This window comes from Lasioglossum baleicum, chromosome 4, assembly GCF_051020765.1.
Source record: "Lasioglossum baleicum chromosome 4, iyLasBale1, whole genome shotgun sequence".
Taxonomy (NCBI): Eukaryota; Metazoa; Arthropoda; class Insecta; order Hymenoptera; family Halictidae; genus Lasioglossum; species Lasioglossum baleicum.
The window spans coordinates 6,952,838-6,975,362 of record NC_134932.1 but is presented as its reverse complement, the minus strand read 5'-3'; the positions used below and the strand labels follow the sequence as shown (position 1 = coordinate 6,975,362).

The window sequence follows — 22,525 nt, the reverse complement described above, 5'->3', positions numbered from 1 at the left end:
TATTGAGAAATCTAAGCGAAGCATTGTGTCCGACGTAACGAGGTTTATCGAAAATTCTTTGATCGAAGACAACAACTGCACTAAATCGAAGAATCTGTTGTTAAACTGCGATCAGGATTGTCTACGTGATTGTGGTTGTCACGGCTGTGGAGGCTATCTTTGCTGTATGTATGCGTAAAATAACTTATTATCATTGGATCATTGCAATTCCCATGTGTAACAGTAGGTCATAATAACAAATTTAACGATATGCGAAAACGAAAGGAACGGTAATGGTTTGGTTATCCCGTCGCTTCGTGATTTGCTCGTATCAACCAATCTTATTCTTTGGAATGTGCGTGATAAATCTGCGACGGGACGGCATTGTAATTATAAACTGAATATTGATTCGCGAATGTTTTCAAGATTATAAAATTTAGACATTTATATCGTTTCGAAATGTTTAAATTTCAGGGTTATAATCTAGTCGAATAACATATGTAGAAAATGAAAGAATTCTCACCAGGAAAGAAGTACGAATCTTAATATTTACAAAATTCTATCTCAAGTACAATCATAAGAGTTTATTTGCAATCTATAATTACAATTATTCTTATTTACATATGCATTTGTAGCTAAAGACAATTCAGAAAAACTTTTACACATATAATTGGAATGATCATTCCAAAAGTTTTGTGCTTGTCCTGATTATAAGTATCATAGATTTTTGTGTCTAATTCTCAACATTTCGTTTGTAGTGCAACAAAGAAGATATATGAGAACTGGGAGAGGTCGTAAAGAAGTACCAGTCTGTTGAATAAAATATGTGAGTAAATTAAAGATAAACAATTTATTTGCATTTGGAAATGTGATTTTGTTATTACATTTGATGATATGTTGTGTGTAGTCGACCGATAATGGAGAAAATGTATTCGATGAACGATACATTAAAGAGGGGAAGCAAAATGTCAAGTCCAAAGCGAGAAAACATGCTATATAGCATGTTCAATGCTTTGAACGTGATGTGGAATCGAGTTACCAAAGGTCCTGTATCATTTATGACAGGCATTAATTACCCGCTATCGGTAACAGTAGTACATAATGAAGGTATAATTTCTCATGACTTTTTTAAAGATTTGACAATTAAAAGGGACACGTTGAACACTGATAATGTGTATATTCGTAACACTTCGATGAAAGAATCTTTAAATATGATTGAGAATATACATCATAATATATTAGAAGAACAGAAATTGTATGTGGGTGGAGTTTTTAATGAAAAAACGTCAATAGAGAACTTAAAATTCAATTACAACTACATTGATATTAATAACAAAGTTGGAGAGTGGTCTGATGAAAAAGAGCCAGTTATTAAGGAAAGTTCAAATCATTCGTCACCAACTGAAGTATCAAATAAGAAAAATATCGAAGGATCGTTTGAACACGCTTATATAGACAGCACAGAAAACGTGACCAATACATACAACTACAAATATACTAATGATACTAGTACCTGCGAAAAGGAGCAGTCTTCTGATTGCACAGAGAATAGAGCTAACGACAAAGTAATCATAAACAGAGAACCACTTTTGTCCACAACCAATACAGACATAGAGAGTAAACAAATGGTTAAAGAAACTTCTGCGTGTAATATATTGACAAATATGTGGCAAAAGGTTTATGGGAACATGACAGATCGATTCTATAAAACTGACTCAACTGAAACAGAAACAGTAATGAAACGATCACACTCTTCACCAAAGCAACGGAGGAAATATAACACTATAACGAAGGGCAGAGGTCGAGGTCGTGCAAAGTCGCAGCTTAGGCGTTCTGGTGTAAGCCAAACTAGACATAGAAAGGAACGCACCAAGCACGATCTTGCTGCAGACATACAAAATGATCTAAAAAATTGGCAAGAAGAAGACTGTTGTAGCTTAGACGTAGATGTAGTAGACGGATTAGATACTTCAGGAATAGATAACTGTCCCGAAGCGTTCACGTTTGCCGATGTTGAACCAACACTACAGAAACCGAAATCACATAAGACTTGTAGTCAAGGAATGTCAAAATTGTCTATGAGAATGAGATGCATACCTGAATGTATAAATAATTTTAATGAAAATTTTGCTGACAGTAAATACAATTCGCTGAGAAAGTCATTCCGGCCACGCTTGGCATCAGAGAGTTCTATCGATTCGGAAGATAGTTCATGTATAGTTTTCGAAACAGAATCTGAAGTAACCTTTAGAAGCGATGATGAATACACAGATGAAAGCGATACAGATGAAACTAGTGATGACGACGAAGACAAAAATGGGACATGCAATCTCAATGAACGTGTTTCTCCAGTTCCAAAAGTAAATAGTCACTTGATGGTTGGAATTACTTATTTGAATTCCTGTGTACTAAAAAATGAAATCTTAATTCTAGGTAAAATTTAATTTGAATCCGACTGTTCATGTCATGGTAAAATGGGATTATGCGTACCGTGCTGCTCGTAGAGGCCCGTGGGAACAAATGGGTAGAGACAGAGATCGGTTTAAAAGCCGTATTAATTGTATAGGACACGTTCTTAATCCAATATTAAGTACTCAACATCGACTTCACATTTGGCAGGAAAGATTTGCACCTATTGAGTAAAATTTCTATTCGCCGTCCTTGTAAGGTAATTTCTTGATTAAGGGCTAAATGCTGTATAACGCGGTAGAAGAGATGATGTATTACAGGAGAAAGGGATATGTATAATAAGTCTTCCAAAATAACAAAATAGGCTGTGAATAAATAGTGTAGAACATCTGTTTTAAAAGAGATTCTTTTCTGAAAATTACATTAAACAGTTAAAAAACTATATGGTTTAAATTCTTGCCTGTGGCTAGTCTAATATTTGTAGGCATATTAAATACCACTAGAACTTATTTTATGTACAGCACGAATTATGTTGGGTGATAGACATAATTGTAAAATGATGAAGTGTGTTTTATAATCATAATTAATATAAACAATAACTAATTTGATAACATTTTATAAATGGAAGATAAGAGATTCTTATTATATCACCTAATATGATTTCAGGAAGAAATATTGATATGCACATAAGGAAATATTAATATAAAAAGAACATAAGTTATAAGTAAGAGGGAGTACGGTGTCTGTTAATATATTTAAAAACTTTTTCTCTTTGAAAGAGACATGTGTATACACATACAAAATCTATTTAAATATTCCTGTATTATAAGAAGGATATACATAGTACATATTAGTTCAATTATCTCATTTTATTTGAATAAGGCTCAAGGGTATATAGTCATTGTTATTAATGCACTAGTCACTAACAATGTAAAAATGATCAATCTTTTTCAATATATTCGAAACAAATTTATTGGAAGATGTTAATTATCCATATTTCCTTTTTTCAATGTATCTCATCATCTCTTCGACTGTGCAAGCATTTTTGTACGGAAACAATCTATTTTATCAGACACTTTTAGTAACAAAATATTTTTCAAGCCTGCGAGTCAAGATCATATTATGTGATTCAAATTTCACGTGATTACAACATCTCTGCACGTGAAATGTATGTTAGATTTTATATGGAACGATACAACTTAGGATTTTTGCATTACTACTGTACAGTTGGGAATAAAAGCAAATGGACATTGATGTTGCTAATGTTTGCGAAATTATAAAATTCTGTTTAATAAAATTATTTAATTGCTTCATTAAATATTTCAGCAATATTAGTAGTACATAAATGTCCATTTATTTCTTTCGCCTATGATTGTTCTATTATAAATTGCAATTTCAATTATTTATTAAATTTCTGATAAAAACATTAATATGCTGTGGAACAAATCTTTAACAAAGCACACAATGTATACATTGTATAAAGATGTACAGGTTGTTTCATGTGTTACTTGAAAGATTTATGGCTATAAAAATTGACGTAAAGATTGCTATTGCTCCAACAACAAACGCAATTTTTAAACAAGAAGTGAGTCTAATACAATTAAAGCGGAGTCTGGAGACTGTTAATCCGTTCAGTTATAATACAATAAATAATAAGCAGAAAAAGCAATTAACAAAACTTTTAGTTCAAAACTTATATAAACTTATATATTTTAAACTTATATATTTTATTTTCCAATAATTTAATAACCAATTGCCTTTTGTTTTAGCATTAATTTTGTATAAAAAAATAAGAGTGTAAAAGTTATACAGTTCATTCGAATCCATTTATGTATTATATGTATTTAAAAATGAATAATTAAAATATATGTACATATTATAGAAGGTAATACAATAAATCAGAAATGCATTATCATAATTTAAATTCTCTAGAACTATTTAACGATAATTTTTCCATTTACAGTTTAGATTTGCTTTAATTTGCAACATGTAAAAATATTAGGTAACTCTCATATCTCATATCTGTTTTATGTTTCGTTAGGGTCTACTTTAGATTTTAGATAGTAGAATAATATATGCATGTACAGTGGGTGTACAAAGTATTCGTACACCCACTGTATTTAAAATATAAAAGTACGCGATATATGTATATAATCAATTAAATAAACAAGTTAATCTGTTTTGTAATTGACTATAAAGCGTCTTAAACTTTATTTAAATACTACCTATTCCTACAGGCCAGGGTAAAAATAATATGGTAAAGAATAATATGAAAACACAAAATAACTTTTCTAACGTCAACTTTTCATTCAACTAGTTTAAATTTCCGCGCGCTTCAATGAGCAAAGCAGTGCACCACTGCAGAGGCGCCAACTCACGTTAATTAACTATACCTCTAAATAACTGCGAAGTACGTAACGCTAATAAAATATTGTATCAGATCGTTAATTACATACATATATGAAAGATGAATCGCAGGCCTACCATGGTTCTAACTATTAATTTGCCTGTCATGAGTAACTTGAGAAGTTTCTCAGAACATAACAATGAAGTAATAATACAATTCGAATTATGCCAAGGGCAAGTTACATGATTGTAAGTGCTTGATTGGTGTTCAGAAAACTAACGTTTGCAGTTACGGTTCCTGCTTCTTAATTGCGCACCTGCGGCTTCGTTTTGAAGAACAATATTCTTTCGACACAGCGTTGTCTCCTGATTGCAAGAGTCCGCGCTCTGGTTCTGTCGGTAAAACGTTTCTAAGTTGGTAAGAAAGTACTTCTTATGTATTTATTTACATAACAACTCTGTTTTAGTTAGCTAAAATAATTCACGATTAGATTACAGCTGCAGCGAGAGTCAGAGAAAAATGGTTAAGAACAAGAAACATATGAAAAGCAATAAAATTTTGTATTCTATTTTTTATCATGTATATGTAATATGCATTTGAAATCTGTTCTTTTAAGTGGGTTGTTTAATTGCGAGTTTGTATAACACACACATCCACAGAGCCTTCTTATAATTTATTCGTGCCAATAGCGTGGCCTCGTCATAGGAAAAAATGTGCAATGGAACAGTTTATTTTACGATTATTATGCGTTCCTGACATTGGAGCTCAGAAAAACATCTCGTGGGAAAATTTTATCGACGTTCAGATAATTCTATGAGAAATCACTGGACCGTGCTTGAATGCACGTTATTATTGATCGACTTATTGCGATCACATTGAAGCGCGCGTTCAAAAAATACCGCGCGATACGCATAATTATTCATTTTAGTCACTTAAATGATAATTGCATTCGCGTTGATTCGAAATCAATAATTTTGCAAAATAAAAGCGTGCTTAACTCGATAGCGTTGTTGACAGGTTGTTGATAAATCAAAAAGTCTTCGTTGATGCGAGAATGATGGATTGATACTGATTGCTATCTTCTAGGCGATGTTTACAATCGAATTATCGCAATTTCGAGAAACTGTGGATCATAATGCACTTAATTAATCTTCCCGCGGATCACATTACTGATAATTGCGTGTAAATGCATGGGATTTATTGTCGGATCACAATGCTTTTGTCTTGGTGAGTAATTAAGCCCGAATGAGTACTTTCTCAATTGCTGATAATGGAGATGTACACAACTATTTGTTAAGTCTTTATGATTTGAGTAAATTTGCACCTGTCCGTAATGACACTTTCGATTTCGATAATATGTTCCTGTCTTGCTTCTTCATGTACGATCCTTCTTTCTACATGCTGTTCCACCTAACTTTAGCACTATAAAAATTATTTAAAATATATCTATTTCCATCTTTTTATAGTATTCGGTGCCACATGAAGATCATAATATTATAGTATGTTGGGTTCACCTTCACATTGGCTATTACATCACGGCAATAAAAAAATATCTCGATTGCATCGACATTTCGAAAAATATTATCTTTAGAAAAATTGTTTGCTTATCACGGTGTTTGCCCCTATAAACTTAATCGTGTCTCTTTCCCTGGCACTTTGTCGTTATCAATAATATGTAAGGTATTTGGTGCTCGAGCTAGGTGAGATTATTCTATATGTATTCACACTGAATGTATTCCATATGTTGTTTCGTGAACTCGCGTATGATGAACCTATAACTCAAATAATCTCGAAGGCGGTTGCAAAATCGTTTTCTTGGTCGTGATTTCACGCGGCATCTTTATGCCCAATGATTGTAAGGGGGCCAAAGAGAAAGAGAAAAAAATCGCAATGTCTATTCAAGGATTATAGCAAGCGATCTGCTTTCACCTTTTCACGATGGTCCCAATCGCGCAGGAGGAGCGAAGAAGAAACCATGATTCAATGTATATGACGCATCGCATGAAATTCTGTATGGAAGATAACAGTTTCGAAGGTCCAACTAGACAAAGTATGGCGTTGTTCCAATTTCGGAGTTTGCGTACAAGATAAGGACCTGGTATTCGACAATGTAGTCTATTTTAGCCGCAGTGCATTGTAGGACCAACAGAATTTACAAAAAGAGAAGTTACCACGACAAATCAAAATGTCTAGAACCTGCTTTGAGTTCTGGATGAACATCGTAGAAAATTTTTCAAAGCACTTTCCGCTGGAGGAATCGGTTGTGGTGACTTTTAAGCCTTGGCAGTTGCTCGACTACTTCGGAACGATCCGAATGTTCTGGAAAAGACTGCTTTTACTTTTACTAAGGATCCCTCGCTCGATCTTACATACGCTCGCAATTGTTAAACTGCTTTTCAGATAAATGTCACATGGGCACTCGTCCTTTTGAAATATCACCGTTGTCTGCGTGCGTTTGGAAGCAGAATTGCGTCACATATCTAGGATTTATCTAAACTGCATTAGGCGCACAACATTAAATTCATATTAATACGTAAATTACTGCTGTACATGACCACAGGATAGTAGTGACACGGATTCAGGAAAATATTATTCCTGAGCGTGTTGACGTCTTATCGAATCTTTTTCGAAATATATAGATACGAAAGATATCGAGCGAATATTTGCGCAATAACAAACCGGCGAACAATCATGGTAAACCGTAGAAACCGGCAACAAGTTTGTATAAATTCAAGATGTCGCACGTTATGTTATAGATCTTGAACGAGGTCTCCTTTCACCGAAGCTGACCACGTTTTGTACGGATTCGCGCGCACAGCGACGAATATCCGGTTATCGCAGCTTTTAAAAATTGCGTCATCCGAATATCCGGCACGAATTCGTATTTGTTTCGCTCGCACGAGCGACTGTAATGCGGTTAGGGGTATCTGTACGTTTCGCAATATTTTACTTGCGAGCATTGAACGGAGGCGAGTCAAAGCCCACATTAAAAGAAGCATAACTATTCTGTTCCACTTGCTGACCCGTTCGAGATTGTTCCAAGAGCTGTTAGTGTTTCAATGTTGAATAAAGGGCGGAAAATGTGAAGGGCCTCTTTTGTTGAGGCTTTTCTACTCGGCTAGCTGTTTAGGAAAATTTTCAGTGTCAAGGCCTATCGAGAAGGGGTCTCATTCATTTTTCATTAACCCTCGGACGGCGGTATGGTCATGAAACAATTCAGTTCTCATCATTCCTACTAGTACAAAGAGTAACGTGTTCAGAAGAAGTGTAGAAAAGTATAAAAAGCTGTGTTGTTGTCATGAATATCCGTCGTCGGAGAGATAATTGACAAAGAATTTAATAATAACTTAATTAACGGATTAAAAGGAATAATTGTTGGGTCTCGAGACAGTGTCTAATGGCGTTCAGCGGATAGTGTGCTAAGATATGATGCATTCAATGACTCACGCGTTCGTTCACAGGCCTTACCGAGGTGTAAAAAGTCATGTGTGTCCTTCTTCTTTCTTCGTTCGTCACCGGTCGCAAATTATCAGCAAATACAGAAGCGTAATTATTTGTTACCACCTATAATTAGTAATTACATCGGTTTTGCACATAATCTTCGCTTTAGGCGTGCCTCGATACTAGCTAAATTAGTGTAATAAATCGTGACAGCTTTATTCAGCTCTGGTCCCACGCTTTTCACACCAGCTACCTTTTCTGGTGTGCAGGGATTTCTTTCGACGCTATTAACCTGCAACCGGTTGCAACTTGGATCGAACCTGACATTCCGGATCTGCTACAATGTATGACAGTACGATTCACCTTCATAAGAAGCCAGGCCAATTATGAGCACTTTGTCTCACAAAATTTATGATTGCGCGAATTGTCGCATACTTTCATCACGGAATCCATTTAAATGCAGATAAAAGTGTCCATTAAATTCTGAAAATTATGGTACTTTGCGTCCAGAATTGGGGGCGTTGAAGAGGCCTGTCTAATCAACGTGTTAATTGGGCTTTCTAATCGTGGGAAGAGTAAACATCGAGAATAAGCAATTTCTCTACTCTGTTTGAGAAAGTTCTCCGGGCGAGAAGAGCAACAAATTTTGCATATTTTGCGATTAGGCTCCCGAAGAGACTAAATCTTAGCAGAGATTCGAGGCTTTCACGGTGGAAGAAGAAATGAGAACATCAGCATTAAACGCCTAATGGAAAGATCTTAAATGTAATTCGTTCAGCAGAAAGCAGGGTCGACTCGACATTAAAACTTCCTAGATTTCTAGAAGGAGGGAGGTCTTGGAGATATCCAACAATTAGTGGTCAAAGCGGAGATCCTCCAACGTTAGTCGATGACCTGTGTTTTAGCAAACCTGGAGGACAATATCGTAAGCGATGTCCTCGTGTTACAGGCTCTGGTACACAGTTTCTTGTTGGAAAGTGGCAAGGGCTCGGAGAATGTGGTCCCGTTTGCTCCGCGTGCGGTGCCATCCGCGACGCTGTCTTCCGCAACGCGGATAAGGTCGAAACACGCGACCCTTTCATTTTCATCATCGGGAGACGAGAAACTGGCGGTCGAGGGAGAGTCGTCTGAAGAGAAAGCGGAAGGAGCTCTGAAAGAAGCTTTGTTAATTTGTTACCCGTGAAGTCGCTCGGGTACAGACAGTCGAGACATTTCGAGGTCGTCAGATGCAGAAGAACAGTAAACTGATGAAACGGACGAGAAGCACAAGGTGACTACAAATTACGTAGGTGGAAAAACGATGTTTTGCAGCTGACAACAAAATTCTCCATCTAGGAAGAGCACATGATTTTGTACACCATCTGCGCGAGAGGTGTCCGGAAAGATGTCAAGCTGTACCGCTTGAAGTTCCTCGAACTTGCTCAGAACCGGTGATTCAGAAGGTTACAGTCTCTTCACCTGGGATAAGGACGCCAATGGGCAACTTTCCCTTTCTCCTTCGCTTTCCTATCTCGCGATTTTATGCCTCGACCACGCTTCTCCGTTTCATTTCGATAATTAATTTCGGAGCGAGCAGAAAATGTATTCCTCCTTCTTTCTTTTGTCTTTTATTGCCGTACGAAGAGAACATTCTATCCGAGAAACAGTTGATTGTACTCGCAAACAGCGAATGGAAAGTTCAAAGTGGAATATTGTCATAAGTAAGCAGACTGCGGATCATTATGCACTTATAATGCTCACTTTTACAAAATGGTGGGGAGCATCGGTGAACAAGGATAAGCATAGCATCTTATTTTTCCGTATCATATACTTCCGATAGGTTCTTTAACAAGTCGGAGATCCGAGTTTTCACTTTCACCGTGCGAACCGAAGAATATCTTTACTTCTGCCGGATCTATGTTTTTGCCCGTTATTTTTTTAGAATGAAGTTTCGCTTCCCTTTGTTCCGACACTGGTGAAATATTTCCGTTACTTTTTAATCGCGTTATAAGCGCACCGCTCAATGCTACCGCTAAAGTTCCTCGTAAATTAGATGAACTTGTTGCGCAACGGTTATTAACCATACAGCAACACTAACATGATTCCTTCCTACTTGTTGCTTCGAATGGTCAGGAAGAAACTCTCGAAGCCATTGCTTGTCTAGTTATACGTCGAACGATAGTTTTTCTTGCGAGACACATGTGTTTAGGTATAATAGACGCATGCGAAGCTGTTCGCCGAGATGCTTCTCAACGAAATAGCGAAAGTTTGCCATCACGGTCCAAACGTTGTTGAAACTTCGATACTATTGCGCTGAAACGTAAATCACTTCCGGCCCCCGTTGTTTCATTTCTTCGAGACCGTAATATTTTATTTTGTAGGATCATTAGCGAATTTATTAGCCGTTAATCAATTAAGATGATTCCCAATCTTCTTGGAAACGAACTGAATAGTCTACAGTAGTTTCATGTAACAAAGTACCATCTCATTGTAACATTTCGCATACAGGGAAATTAATAAAAGTAATAAAAAGAAGAACTGTCTTGTCACAGTCCAAATGATTATTGCCATTTTCGTTAACGCCAGCCCCCGGTCCGGAGCGGCGCGAATCATTAGAGCATCGCAAACGTGGGTATCCTAATAGAGTCTAATTAGGCTCGCGGACGATACGCTTTTACAGCCGTTGGTAATCAAGATTTCACGAGAGGCGATGCGACGGTCACGGAAAGATTCAGTTATATTCTACGGTGAACGCGTCATGGGTAAACACGACGGGACGAGAACGAAAGGGAAACGAGTTCGCCCAGGCTCTCTTCCTTGTGCAATACTTACTTGTTTCGAGTCGCGTGACGCTGCCACGAATGTCGCCAGTCGCCTTTGTTTGCCCGCCATAAGAGAACCTCCGTTATCCTTACGGGTACGAGGACGAACAAGAGATCTTTATCGAACCAGACTGCTCGAGACCACTAAAAAAAAAAGTCATTCGACTGCTTCTATCTAAACTGCGAATCTTTATGCAAATTTTCATTTCGAGATGAATCATTTTACAAACTCGACATCAAGGACAAATTCAATCCTTGCTTCGTAAATCAGGATCGTGTCCGAGCGAATTTGAAAAGAGTATCTCTCTCGTGTACGATGTTTCTTATTCATATGTTTAAAGAAAATTATTGCTTAAATATCTTGTTCTAATCTCCATTCAGAAGGTTTGAAGATGTTACTTGAATTTTTTCAGATTTTTTGAAGACTTGTATTCATAGTAGATTGCAAATGGGCCAGGCACAACCATGGTTTATGGTTCTCGGAACAATGCTTACGGAGGAAGGGTTAATTGCCTTGCGAGAGCTAGGATTAGGGCAAAATTTATTAGGTAGGGTCACGGCGCCTTATTTCGGCCCGTACCCCATAGACCTTTCTTAAAATAAATTGCTTAAACATAACAAATGTTTATTAGTCTCATTTTATTTCTATTTCTTGCTTCCAATGGACAGCTTCATATTTTATTTTTTAGTTTTGAATTTATTAGTTTGAAACCACCCAGTTCGTGTAGGTAAGGTTATTAATAATTATTTAATAATTATTTTTGAACTACACCTACCATCTCGTAGATATCTGCTGCCTCCGTTTGCTTCGATCACCTCATAGCCTCTTATGCAAATTATGGGGACCATTTTAAATGACAACGCGCATAACTTTCTTCGGGAAAGTAGAAATGCCAATAATGCTTTTCTGAATTCGCAAACATCTCTTAGTGTTTGGTGAGAATTCAAGCATTATTGAACACGGCGAACAATATAGAACATCTTCTTCATTAGTGTGATTGCAACATATAGAAATCGTTCGAGTCAATCTGGATGATCTAATGTGGTGAACTTTTTAATACCTATATTCTCGAGCTAATTATACTTCACAGTTTTTGTAATCTTTCCCAGAAATTCCTCGCCGAATCTCGGTACACGTTCTTCGGTCGTTTATCTAGTTAGCGTCATTACGATTTAATTGTATTTTAGTGGGTGCACTGCGGCGCGCGCGAGTATTGTGTAACTTCGAGCTCGTTATCTTTTCCTAATTTTTAAAGCAATTCTGGTGAAAGGTGGAGAGTTGTTCTATATGTATTCGGAGCCACTGTCTTACATAAAAATAAAACAATCTAGTAAGATTGCTTCATCAGCTGGTATCCACATCAGAATTTGCATTTTCTTTAGAGCGACCAGGTGTCCGGTGACTTATGGGCGGTGGTGTACATTTGACGTAGATTGCTTCATACTTTGAATAACATTGAGAAAGTCATTTTTTGGAATTGTTCAATTCCTTGGTTAAGATGCAGTTCGTATACGTTCTTATACAGTACACGAAAAAAATGGATACATAGAAGAGAGAGGGTTATAAAGATGAAGGGAATAAAAATTTATTTCATCCCCTAATATACTTTGCAAACAACGTATTAACATTCTCAGATTTTTCGAATCTTTTACTATTTGTACAAAGTAATACAGTTACAGTGTTCCCGCGATTGATGTGACTTTCGGGTATGCGGATGATGTGACTTTTTTATCCCCATTGCTAGGGGGTTCCCCCTTGGGTGGTCGATCGCGCTACAAAGAAATTAAGGTATTAGAGTGTTTAAATTGGGGTTTTATGATACTCGTTGTATCACTCTCAGGAATGGAATAGCATTAGTACAATACAACAATTTCCAAATAGCACCGTTGTTTGCTCAGGATCGTCGTTTACACTTGGAAAAGTTATCCAAGAAACCTATGTTCAGCACACGCATAAAAACGTAGTACCATTTCGTTTCCTAAGACTCGATATCCCCGAGGTTGTCACAACAATCGCGAGAACACAATTTTCGTTGTATTATTTTAGTAAACCGCGATATTATCGTTTACAGGCGAAACAGCGAATACATAGTGGGACCAAAACTTTCCTATGGAATAATTCAAAGAAAAAGGTGGCCCTGAAGAGATCAAGTTTGAGCTAAGTTTGCATCGCACGTATATACATTCTCAATAACTACACTACCATTTTACACGACAACTACATTAAGTCCGCTAAACTACCGCACGGTGATTCAATAATTAGCTCACTGAAAAAAAGTTATCTCGAACCCAACTATTAAAATGATAATAGTCCATTACAACACCCGTAGGAAAAAAAGTAAAGAATACCTAAGGTGACCGAAACTTTCCTACGAGCCGAACGATTTAATTGACCGAATGAAAGGAATGGTGCCCATGAGGAGGCCAGACCTGGGCAGGACCAAAAAAAGAGAACGAAGAAAACCCATACACCGAATGCTAACCCACTTTGTCATGTGTATCGCGGACAAGCGGAATGCATTGGTCGTGGATTCGATTCGATTTCCATATTTCATCCGTGTGTGTATACCCCGCGACGACTACAATACGTATATGGAGGGAGGGATAGGCGTGCATAGAGCTCGAATGATTCGTGCCGAGAACACCATGACGGATCAGGGGACAGTCCGGCACGAATCATGGTGCGCGCGTGTGGTAGACGACGACGATCCAGCTTCGGACGGGAATGATTCTTTGGTGACTGGTGGTTCAAGAGGTGAGAGACCATAATGTCTGGTGGGGACCACAGGACCCCGCCCCGTGGGCAGCTATAAAATGCCAGCAGGAGAATCGCGCCCAACCAGTTCTTAATCGGTACACGAGGACTCTATAGATTTTTTTCTTCACCTCTTCCTCCTTCTTCGGTGTCGATCCTCCTTCGCTTGCAACCAACTGTCGCCATGAAGCTGTTGCCGGTCTTGTTGCTCGTCGTCGCGGTCGTCGTCTTCGCCGCTGAGGAGAAGGAGGAAGAACGACCCAAAACGTACAGGAGGCTCATCCCTGCTGACGTTCTTCGCGGTGAGTCTTCCTAACTTAACTTCCTTCTCAGACTGCGATATCCCCTGGGACCACTGGCGGATTTTCCAAATTCGAACAGATTCTCCTTCCCTTGCCGTATCTCGATAGATAGAACACACTTTTCAAAACGATTCAGTCATGCCTTCGCAACAATTCACTGGGGACGTTGTATAGGAGGGTTGGCTGTATTAGACATACAGTTTCTCGAATTAATATTCGGACGCTGTAAAAAAGACGGTAACCTTTTTAATATTCTACTATACGATTTGAACTTTTTTGGGAAGCTAAAGCAATTAGTTTATTACGGGATGTGAACAAAATTCTTCTTTCAAAAATAGCAATTGAACGGAATTTGTAGAAAAAATACTAAAAGTTGCATTTTACAATTTTTTATGTGGGCTTATATTGAACATTTAAAAAGTACGTTTTGCAGGTCTGTGTCAATTATATGCACTATGAAAGTTTCATCGAAATCGGTTGATGCGGGAGAAAACAACAGACATTGCAAGATGTAAGGATTCTTAGATATACATAGACCCATAATCGTGAAAATCTGCAATTTTTACCAACTTTAAACGTTTGTTTAAACATTGCAACGTCGACCGATTTTGATGAAATTTTCAGAATATGTTTAATTGAGATTTTTTATAGGTGCATATAAAAATGTTGTAAAATGCAACTTTTTGTATTTTCTATACAATTCCGACTAATTGCAATTTCTGAGAAAACTTCTTTTCACATCCTGTAGTAAACTAATTGCTCTAGCTTCCCAAAAAAGTTCAAATCGTATAGTACGATATTTAAAAAGTAATCGTTTTTTTAGAGAGAGTCCGAATATTAATCCGAGTCACTGTATGTATGTATAATGTAGCCCCTATTCGAGGTTTTTGTTCTATTTTCCACCGCAGGCTTTAGTCTACTTAGCTTAGCCCTTTCCACTCCTTTGTTGAGTGTGACTCGATATCGGTTTTTATCACAGGAACTCCTATATCGAGTCACACTCAACATTTTAGAATAGTAGGGAGTTGTTGGCAACGAAATTGAAAAATAATTGAGAGTGCGAAGGCTTAATAAATTCGCTGCTATTTGGAATAACCTGTAGATAAGATTCACAGCTCCAGTCGCAATGATTTTAAGTTCAATGCAGGTTTTGTCATTGACTTTCATATTCGGGCTTAGATGTTCTAACTGTGAACGTGTCAATCCTCAACTACATACTAAGGTAGAGTTTTTTAGCCCCTTAGAGAGTTTTAGCCCCATATTTACTACACGGCAATTAATTTAAATGTTGCTAAATTAAATTTACAAGTACTAGATTTCGAAAAGAAAGTTAAATTTTACGGGAATCCTCTTCGACAGTTAAGGGTTCATAATAAATGTTCCCATTCTGCCGAAGATTTCGCGGTTTTGCGACATATAGTTCTCAATATTTATTCTCTCGGGGAAAAATTGTACTTTTGCAAGAACTACTCCAATGGTTTACCAATGTTATGACTAATTTCTGATCATTGACCTCCAAAGCTGGCTACGCTGTTTGGATTAGATTTTATATTTCATTTCTGCTGACCTTCGCGATTTACAAATTAGGGGATGAAGCAATCCTTCCCGATATAGTTGACGTTGTAATAAAATAATTAAACAAATTAAAAGTACCTGCTACCTATAATGCTATCGAAAATCATTCATACCCTCAATGAAAATGTCAATGCAAATGTGACGATTAGGGTGTATCGAGACCTAGATAAAGTACTTTAGAAAATCAGCGGTCTAATGTGGAAAATTAATTCACGTATTTTGTCGCATTCCAAGGATAGACCGGAATCATCGAACCGGTTAGACGTAGCCTTGTTCGATCAACAGGTTAATCCATTCCACGTTTCAGATTAAATCGACTTCCTGTTTCCCACTTTCTTCTTCCGTGTTTGCACTTCGAACAATTTGTTGTTAGGAGCGTAATCGATAGAAATTTCCTTTCTTCTGTAAAAACCACCGGGATAGATTGCGTTGCGAGAAGTCTGTATGCTTGTCCCAAGGTTAAAACCATGTTTACCAAGCGCGAAGATAATAGACCTTCTTCGAACAACACGTTATCGATAGGTGTAAGTTCCAATATAAAGATCGAATGTAGAATCTATATAAACGTCTAGACTTTATACAGTATTAAATTACTTGGTCGTGGAAGTAACGTTTCCATCAATTTGCTTTAAAATATCCGCGCGGAAGGTAGTTACAAAATCATTTTGATGAAAGTTCGAAAGTCCATTACATAGAGCAGCTAATAAAAATTTTAAGTTTTCTTTAAAATGCAGAAGGGTTATTTTCGGATGGAATCGGCTTGAACGGCGTGCAAGGGTTGAGACTGCAGAAAAACGCTGACGAAACGCAGTTTCATCGATTCAGTTAACCACGCCCGTCTCCCCAGCTTTCCATTCACAATTAATCGCGGTCCTTGAAGACAAGACTCTCGTCGACTCGCCATTGTGTTTAAGCGTCGTTCATCACGTTACTCGCCGAACCGTAACTGCTACGAGCGAAGACAAACCTTCCTTCTCCGCAGAAAAGAATGACGATTGTCCACAAAGAGTTTCTAGGCTTGTCTCGGCCTCCAAATCCCTCATTCACCGTTACGCAAAGACACGATTTCGGTCGCGACACGCGAACAGAAAAATAGGAAACGCTTCAAGATCGACAACCGTGAAAGTTCCGTCGACTGACACGCGTTCCTCTTGACCATATCCCGGGATCGAGCTTGTTTCGTCGTTTTTTCTTGATTCTTCTTTATACGGCACCCTCGCGGACAGGTGAGTCGTCTGACGGGTCAAGGTGAATTACCTTTTACGAATCCTTAATCATTAGAAACATCTTGCGAATAGACTGCAGATCTATATGCAAAATCAAAATCGTGAGAAAAAGGGATATTTGATGATTAGACTGCGGATTTTATGCATTTATGATGAAAATGGACACGTACAATTTAAAGCAGTGGACGAATTAAGAAGATTTAAGGACATCAGCGTACTAATTTCAGCATAATAAGACAATTAAAAGAAGAAAGGAATTTCTATTTGGCTCCTGTGTCTTGCAATCAATGCAAACATTTTTTATTTTGCATAAAAATCCGCAGTTTATTGATGATACACGATGATGAGCACCCTAATACAGAGAAATTCCACGAATCTATGACGCGGACAATGGGCTCTTAGGAGTGTCCTTGCCGATTCCGGTTAGACGATATCGAAGATCGGTCCCGGAGCACCCTGGCCCAGATACTCCGTATTTCTCGCTCCAGGCCTGGATTCCGATGAATGATCGAATCAGCCTAGTTGCTCCGGGCCCGAACACGGCATCACGTACGTTTATGTACGTATGGTGTCGCGTGTCTCGGACACGCTGAGGACACGCTATTTATACGCACGCGGAATAAGGATAATGAGATTAGACCACGTTACGAAACTTTTACCGTAAGGTGCACACGAGACCGTGTATCCTTTTGTAATCAACAACCTGCGCACCTTCACGTTTACAAAAGATGCAGCTACCGAATGATACGCGACGAGATACGAACTCTGTATTTTTGCAGATTTCTTCGATAGCTGATCGAAAACGAGCCTGTCGTGCAACCTTACAACCCGAATGGTAAAATCCTCAGCGGTTAAGTTTAAGTTTTTCGATCACGAACTATGCGTGTACTCGTTTCGATCGGGAATCGTAAAAGTAGGCTCGTGGGTTGGGTCGCGACAACAGCGGGACCCGAATGAGAATTCGCGATTTCGCGTCCTCAATTAAGGAAACGCCGGGAACAATCGTTTGCTCTTCGATCATATTATCTGCCGTCGTGCAACCAGTGATTACACGAACGACTCGTCGCCGTCTAAGGAACTTTCGCAAGACGACACGCGCTGTCGGGCCGTAACAAAATAACACACAATTACGAGGGAATATCACGCATTTATCGAGACGATAGCCTGCGGATTCATTAATCGAATAAATACACGGCGAGAGGCGCAATTACCGCGATTATTCGATTTATCGCCTGCTTAATTAACGGGTAACCGGATGCAGCTCGGGATAAGATTTCTAAATTCGGGCAACGCGAAAATGCAAAAATCACTTCATATTTCGAAGACGTTCGCGGAGAAAACAAAGATACCAATGAACATAACAGGAAGGCAGTGTTGGGCAAAAAATTAATCAACGATTGACGACTAAATTTCTACTTCAATCGTTAATCGCAACTAACAATTAATCTCCTAGTTTAGTCATTAATCGCGGTTAACGATTAAATACTTATTAATCGTCAATCGGATAATTGATTAATGATTATTGCTGAAATTTCGAAATTAAATACGTAATCAGAACTGTATGAATACTGAAAAAAAATGTAAACTTAGTTTAGGTGTATTGTCATTTGGTCCATAATACAAATTGACGAATAAATCAATCGATTGAATCAATCGCCGATTATTCGACGATTTCTTTTTTTAATCGTATACATTAATCAATCAAACATGATTAAAATTTTAATCGATTAATGCGCAACACTGCAGAAAGGTTACAAAACGGTAATCGCTGCTGCAATTTTATTCTGCAGCTTGTTCGAAACTTTACGTTGAAACACTTTCGTCGATGAACAAGAAATTTTTGGTACACTTTTTTTTTTAGTACGTTCTACGGATGTAACGTTACACCCGCTGACACGAAAGCTGACCCTCGGTAGCAGACGAGTCTTAAACCTTAATGTCGGTGAAAGTGGTTGGTTAGGCGATCGAGAATCATGTTTCGCCGCTTCCGTTTCGAATAATGATCCGTAAGAATTATGACTCGTCTAGCGACGCGACGGCCATGTTCGCTTCACTTTCAATTCCTGCATTACCATCTTCTACCTACAAAAATACAAACGAATCGATGCAAAGTACATTGTACTTCGATCCCGATTTGCATGAACACTCTGGCTACAGGTGTAGCTACAGGGTTACATAAAAAAGACAGAGACCGCCGAGAAATTTCGAGAACTCGTCGGCATAATCGAACATGTGTTCGACAGACAGAAAGCCGATCTCGCGACACGAGACCTGCCGATCTACTTTCTCGCGATTCAGGTGTCCCGCGAGAATCGGCGTTACAACCACGACACCATCGTCGATGGTGTGGGTGCCCGTCACGTGAAACCTTCGATGTAACGGTGGCATTGAGAAAACGGTAACAGACACGTCATTATTTAAATAAATCACGTCCGCCGAAGTAGGCGGGCGTTGTGTGGTCGCATGCGTTTCTCGCCTTGTTTTCAACTTCTCGCCATTTTCTCGCTACCGCTCCTTTTTTACAACCAGCCAGCAAATCGTAGAAAGAAGTCAAAAAGAGCAACGCCGGAAGCAGCTCGGTGTATCAATATCGACTCGTCTTCGTCATTTATTGAGACAATCCTCCTAGGAAAAAAAGGAACTATGTTTGCGACAGGATGGAAAGGTGTTCACTGAGTAGCTCCGACGAGCATTGAGGATTTAATTTCGCGATCGTGCAGTAATTCATTTAGAGCTCGCGAAAATTACACAACTCGGTGTCCACGGTGACAGTGAAAGTGTTTCTCCTTGAAATTTCCAACGGGTGAATTACCGCGCCGGCGAAACTCTATCATCCTGTCGGCGATACATCAGCACGCGGTCACGGTAAGACCAGAGTCTCTGTCGCGAGCTATGACGCCATAGTACCTGTAGCATAAGTTGAGCAAAAAAATTACCGCGATAGACACGCGACACCGGATGTAGGGGCAAAGTAAACGAACGCCCCCTCAGGCTCTGTCAGTAGGCGGAATGCAATTGAATTGAGTGAATCGAACAGTTCCTGCAACGCTAAACCGTTCATCTTGAAAAAGCAACGAGCCCTCGGATGAAAATTCACTGATTTTGTATTTCAGCTGCTGCAGAATTGTTTAGTTTCCTATTATCAAGCTGTTACGCGTGTCCGTTTGAAATATCAGATTACGAGTCGAACACAATTGGTTGAGCTTTAATCGGGCCAATAAATATCAAGTTTCTTTTCCATTCTCTGGAATTATTGAGGATAAAGAAGCTCTAATCATTTCAGCCGTAAATATTCCGCTTCAATGGGGTTACGTATTATTAAGTGAAACTAACTTTCAAGATAATCCGATAGCTGCAATGTCTGCGAAAGGATGCGTAACACCGTTTCGGTGTACAGCTTCCGAGTTCCACTGTATGAGCTTCTTCTGATAACAAGTGCGCACAGTTTAATGTCAAAAGACGCGACGAGAAGCTCGTTAGAACGATTTGTCTTGCACACACGTATGCATTAGAATTAGAAAGTAACGATACCTTTCACAGTTAGGTCCTAGCCCCGCGGATAATGCCCGTGTCTATGCATCTTGCACACTCCGATGACGACATTCCCAAAGAAATGCAATCTTCGCGAGCCGTTGCTCATATACGATGAGATTTTACTTTTACCGGTGAAAACCCGACCGGTGACTCACCCGGAATGCCAAGCGTTTTCGAAATTGATTCGATGTAGCGCGCACACTACACGATACTCGATTTTGTTTAACCATTCGGTCTTGGTTAAGCTTAAACTGTTAGGTGTACAAATTGATTCGTGTCTCCCTCCATCAGTCACCATTAACTTTCTGTTAAATTCAATTTTTGACTGCGTCTGTCAACGAAGACTTGAATCTGTGCTGGTTGTTTGTGGACAGACATTAAATGAAGAAATGATCACGAATTAATTTGTATACCTAGTATGAACCATGTTATGTCCAATAAAGGGATAGATGCACAAGTGTTTATACATTAATTTACAAAAGTGTTATTACGTCGAGACCTCGAAATAAGAGATTCCATTAGGTGATTCGCCGCCGAACCTAATTGACCTTAGGTACCGACCCTACCGCAACCTGCTCGAGTAGTCACGTATAAATATCTATTGTTATAGATTTCCCGGGCATGTGCTTCGCCTCGACAAAATGCGCCACCATTGAGCCAACAAAATCATGGGACCTGACACCATTCTGTGGCCGTTCGACCTGTGTGCCGGCCGATGACAACTCTGGCCGTCTATTCGAGCTGGTCGAGGACTGCGGACCATTGCCGAAGGCGAATCCCAAATGCAAGCTGTCCGAAAAGACGAACAAAACCGCGCCCTTCCCCGATTGCTGTCCGACCTTCGATTGCGAGGAGGGAGCGAAACTGGAATACCCAGAGATCCCGACTCTGCCGCCGCCCACGCAGATCGTCGATGACGAGAAACCATCAGAAGCTGCACCCGCGAAAGCCTAATCTCGAGCGCAAACATGTGGCCCCCGTGAACAAGAAACATCAAACGAACAACAAACGTATCCATCACTATCTCTGAAAACGCTTTGTCTACCTTCCGGCTTCGTCTCTTTGCCATCCACTTCCGGTTACCGGGACAGCACATCCATAATATTTCATTCGGGAGACGCGGGTCCATTTTGCCCGGATACGTTCCATTTAAATTCGTATTAGCTATATGTATTAGGTCCAATAAATAGATCACCGTTGATCTTAAAGAGGTTCGAAAATATGTAGAAAGAAATTGATGCATAAATCATTTCATATTGCTTGGTATAATAAAAGAAAACAATTGAAAGATTGAAACGTTGGGCAGGCTGAATATAACGTTCATTCTAAGAAGAACTCGTAAGAATGAAATCGGTATTAGACATTAGATTGCAAGAGATTGTTGAAGGAAAAAAGGCATTAGGACAGGAACTCATAGCCGTATACGAGGAGGAACGTTACTTTCGTCGTCGCGCCTCGATGCGCGCTTGTTTCGTCACGAGGAGGCCACATCGCAACTTCCTGTTACCCTTCGACGCGATTCAACTTCACGCAAGGCTATTATTACATTGTATATAATTATTATTATTCTTTATGCACTTCCATGTTTCTTTGTTTTATTGATCGATATCGAAAATCCGTGGAAAATGTCCGGATCGTTATATACAAAAAAGAAAAATTCAACGGCAGGATTATCGTTGATTGTAGGGTGAATAGCGTCGTTTTCACAGTTACCGTGTCTGTTCAGTCTCCTAGTCCCGGAAATGAGATTCAGATGCACACCGCCCATTCTTAATTCCAGCAGTAACCATCGTCCCGTAGAGTAGCAATTATCCCGTCTTTTTTCTGGAAGTAGAAAGCTCTGCGTACATAATGTAAAAACATGTGTGATTGTAACTATATGTGATTAAATTAATATCTATTTAATTCAACGTTCTCCAGCCTTTCATTTCCTCGCCAATCATTTAAAAACGATTCGAAATTACATGAAACGAGATCGTGAGAATCTCTTAATTTATAAATGGAAAAATTTTAATTCTACATATTATCAGGACCAAATTTGAGTTCGTTATTTTAATATTTTCCTTGGGAAATCAAAGTTTTCTCTGTTCTGTGGAAAAATATAAATATACTAATCTTTTGTTATCGCAATAATTAAAGTAGAGTTGTCTGCAACT

The 22,525-nt window shown here is 38.7% G+C and overlaps 2 protein-coding genes across 9 annotated transcripts; both read left to right on the top strand.

The window, feature by feature from the left end:
* Positions 1–22: 22 nt before the first annotated feature.
* Positions 23–13,225, top strand: Ppp1r15 (Protein phosphatase 1 regulatory subunit 15). Of its 8 annotated transcripts, none has more exons than XR_013008769.1 (5): positions 23–164; positions 738–805; positions 887–2,339; positions 2,413–4,939; positions 5,024–13,225. XR_013008769.1 is itself a non-coding variant. In XM_076421679.1 (4 exons), exons 3-4 carry the CDS (start codon positions 897–899, stop codon positions 2,620–2,622), a joined length of 1,653 nt encoding a protein of 550 aa, XP_076277794.1. In that variant the 5' UTR covers positions 23–164; positions 738–805; positions 887–896; the 3' UTR covers positions 2,623–13,225. The 8 variants fall into 8 exon arrangements, 1 of the variants encoding a protein (XP_076277794.1); XR_013008774.1 differs by having other exon boundaries at positions 2,413–5,152; positions 13,050–13,225; XR_013008771.1 differs by having other exon boundaries at positions 2,413–5,152; positions 5,822–13,225.
* A 426-nt stretch (positions 13,226–13,651) lies between these two features.
* LOC143207846 (uncharacterized) lies at positions 13,652–22,274 on the top strand. The gene is made up of 2 exons (XM_076421696.1): positions 13,652–14,034; positions 20,980–22,274. Exons 1-2 carry the CDS (start codon positions 13,917–13,919, stop codon positions 21,321–21,323), a joined length of 462 nt encoding a protein of 153 aa, XP_076277811.1. The 5' UTR covers positions 13,652–13,916; the 3' UTR covers positions 21,324–22,274.
* Positions 22,275–22,525: the final 251 nt, after the last annotated feature.

Coding starts and splice junctions, on each gene's coding strand:
- Ppp1r15 (XM_076421679.1), top strand. CDS start 897: ATGGAGAAAATGTATTCGATGAACGATACATTAAAGAGGGGAAGCAAA. Junction 2,340..2,412: donor GTGTTTCTCCAGTTCCAAAA/GTAAATAGTCAC, acceptor TCTTAATTCTAG/GTAAAATTTAATTTGAATCC.
- LOC143207846 (XM_076421696.1), top strand. CDS start 13,917: ATGAAGCTGTTGCCGGTCTTGTTGCTCGTCGTCGCGGTCGTCGTCTTC. Junction 14,035..20,979: donor CCCTGCTGACGTTCTTCGCG/GTGAGTCTTCCT, acceptor CTATTGTTATAG/ATTTCCCGGGCATGTGCTTC.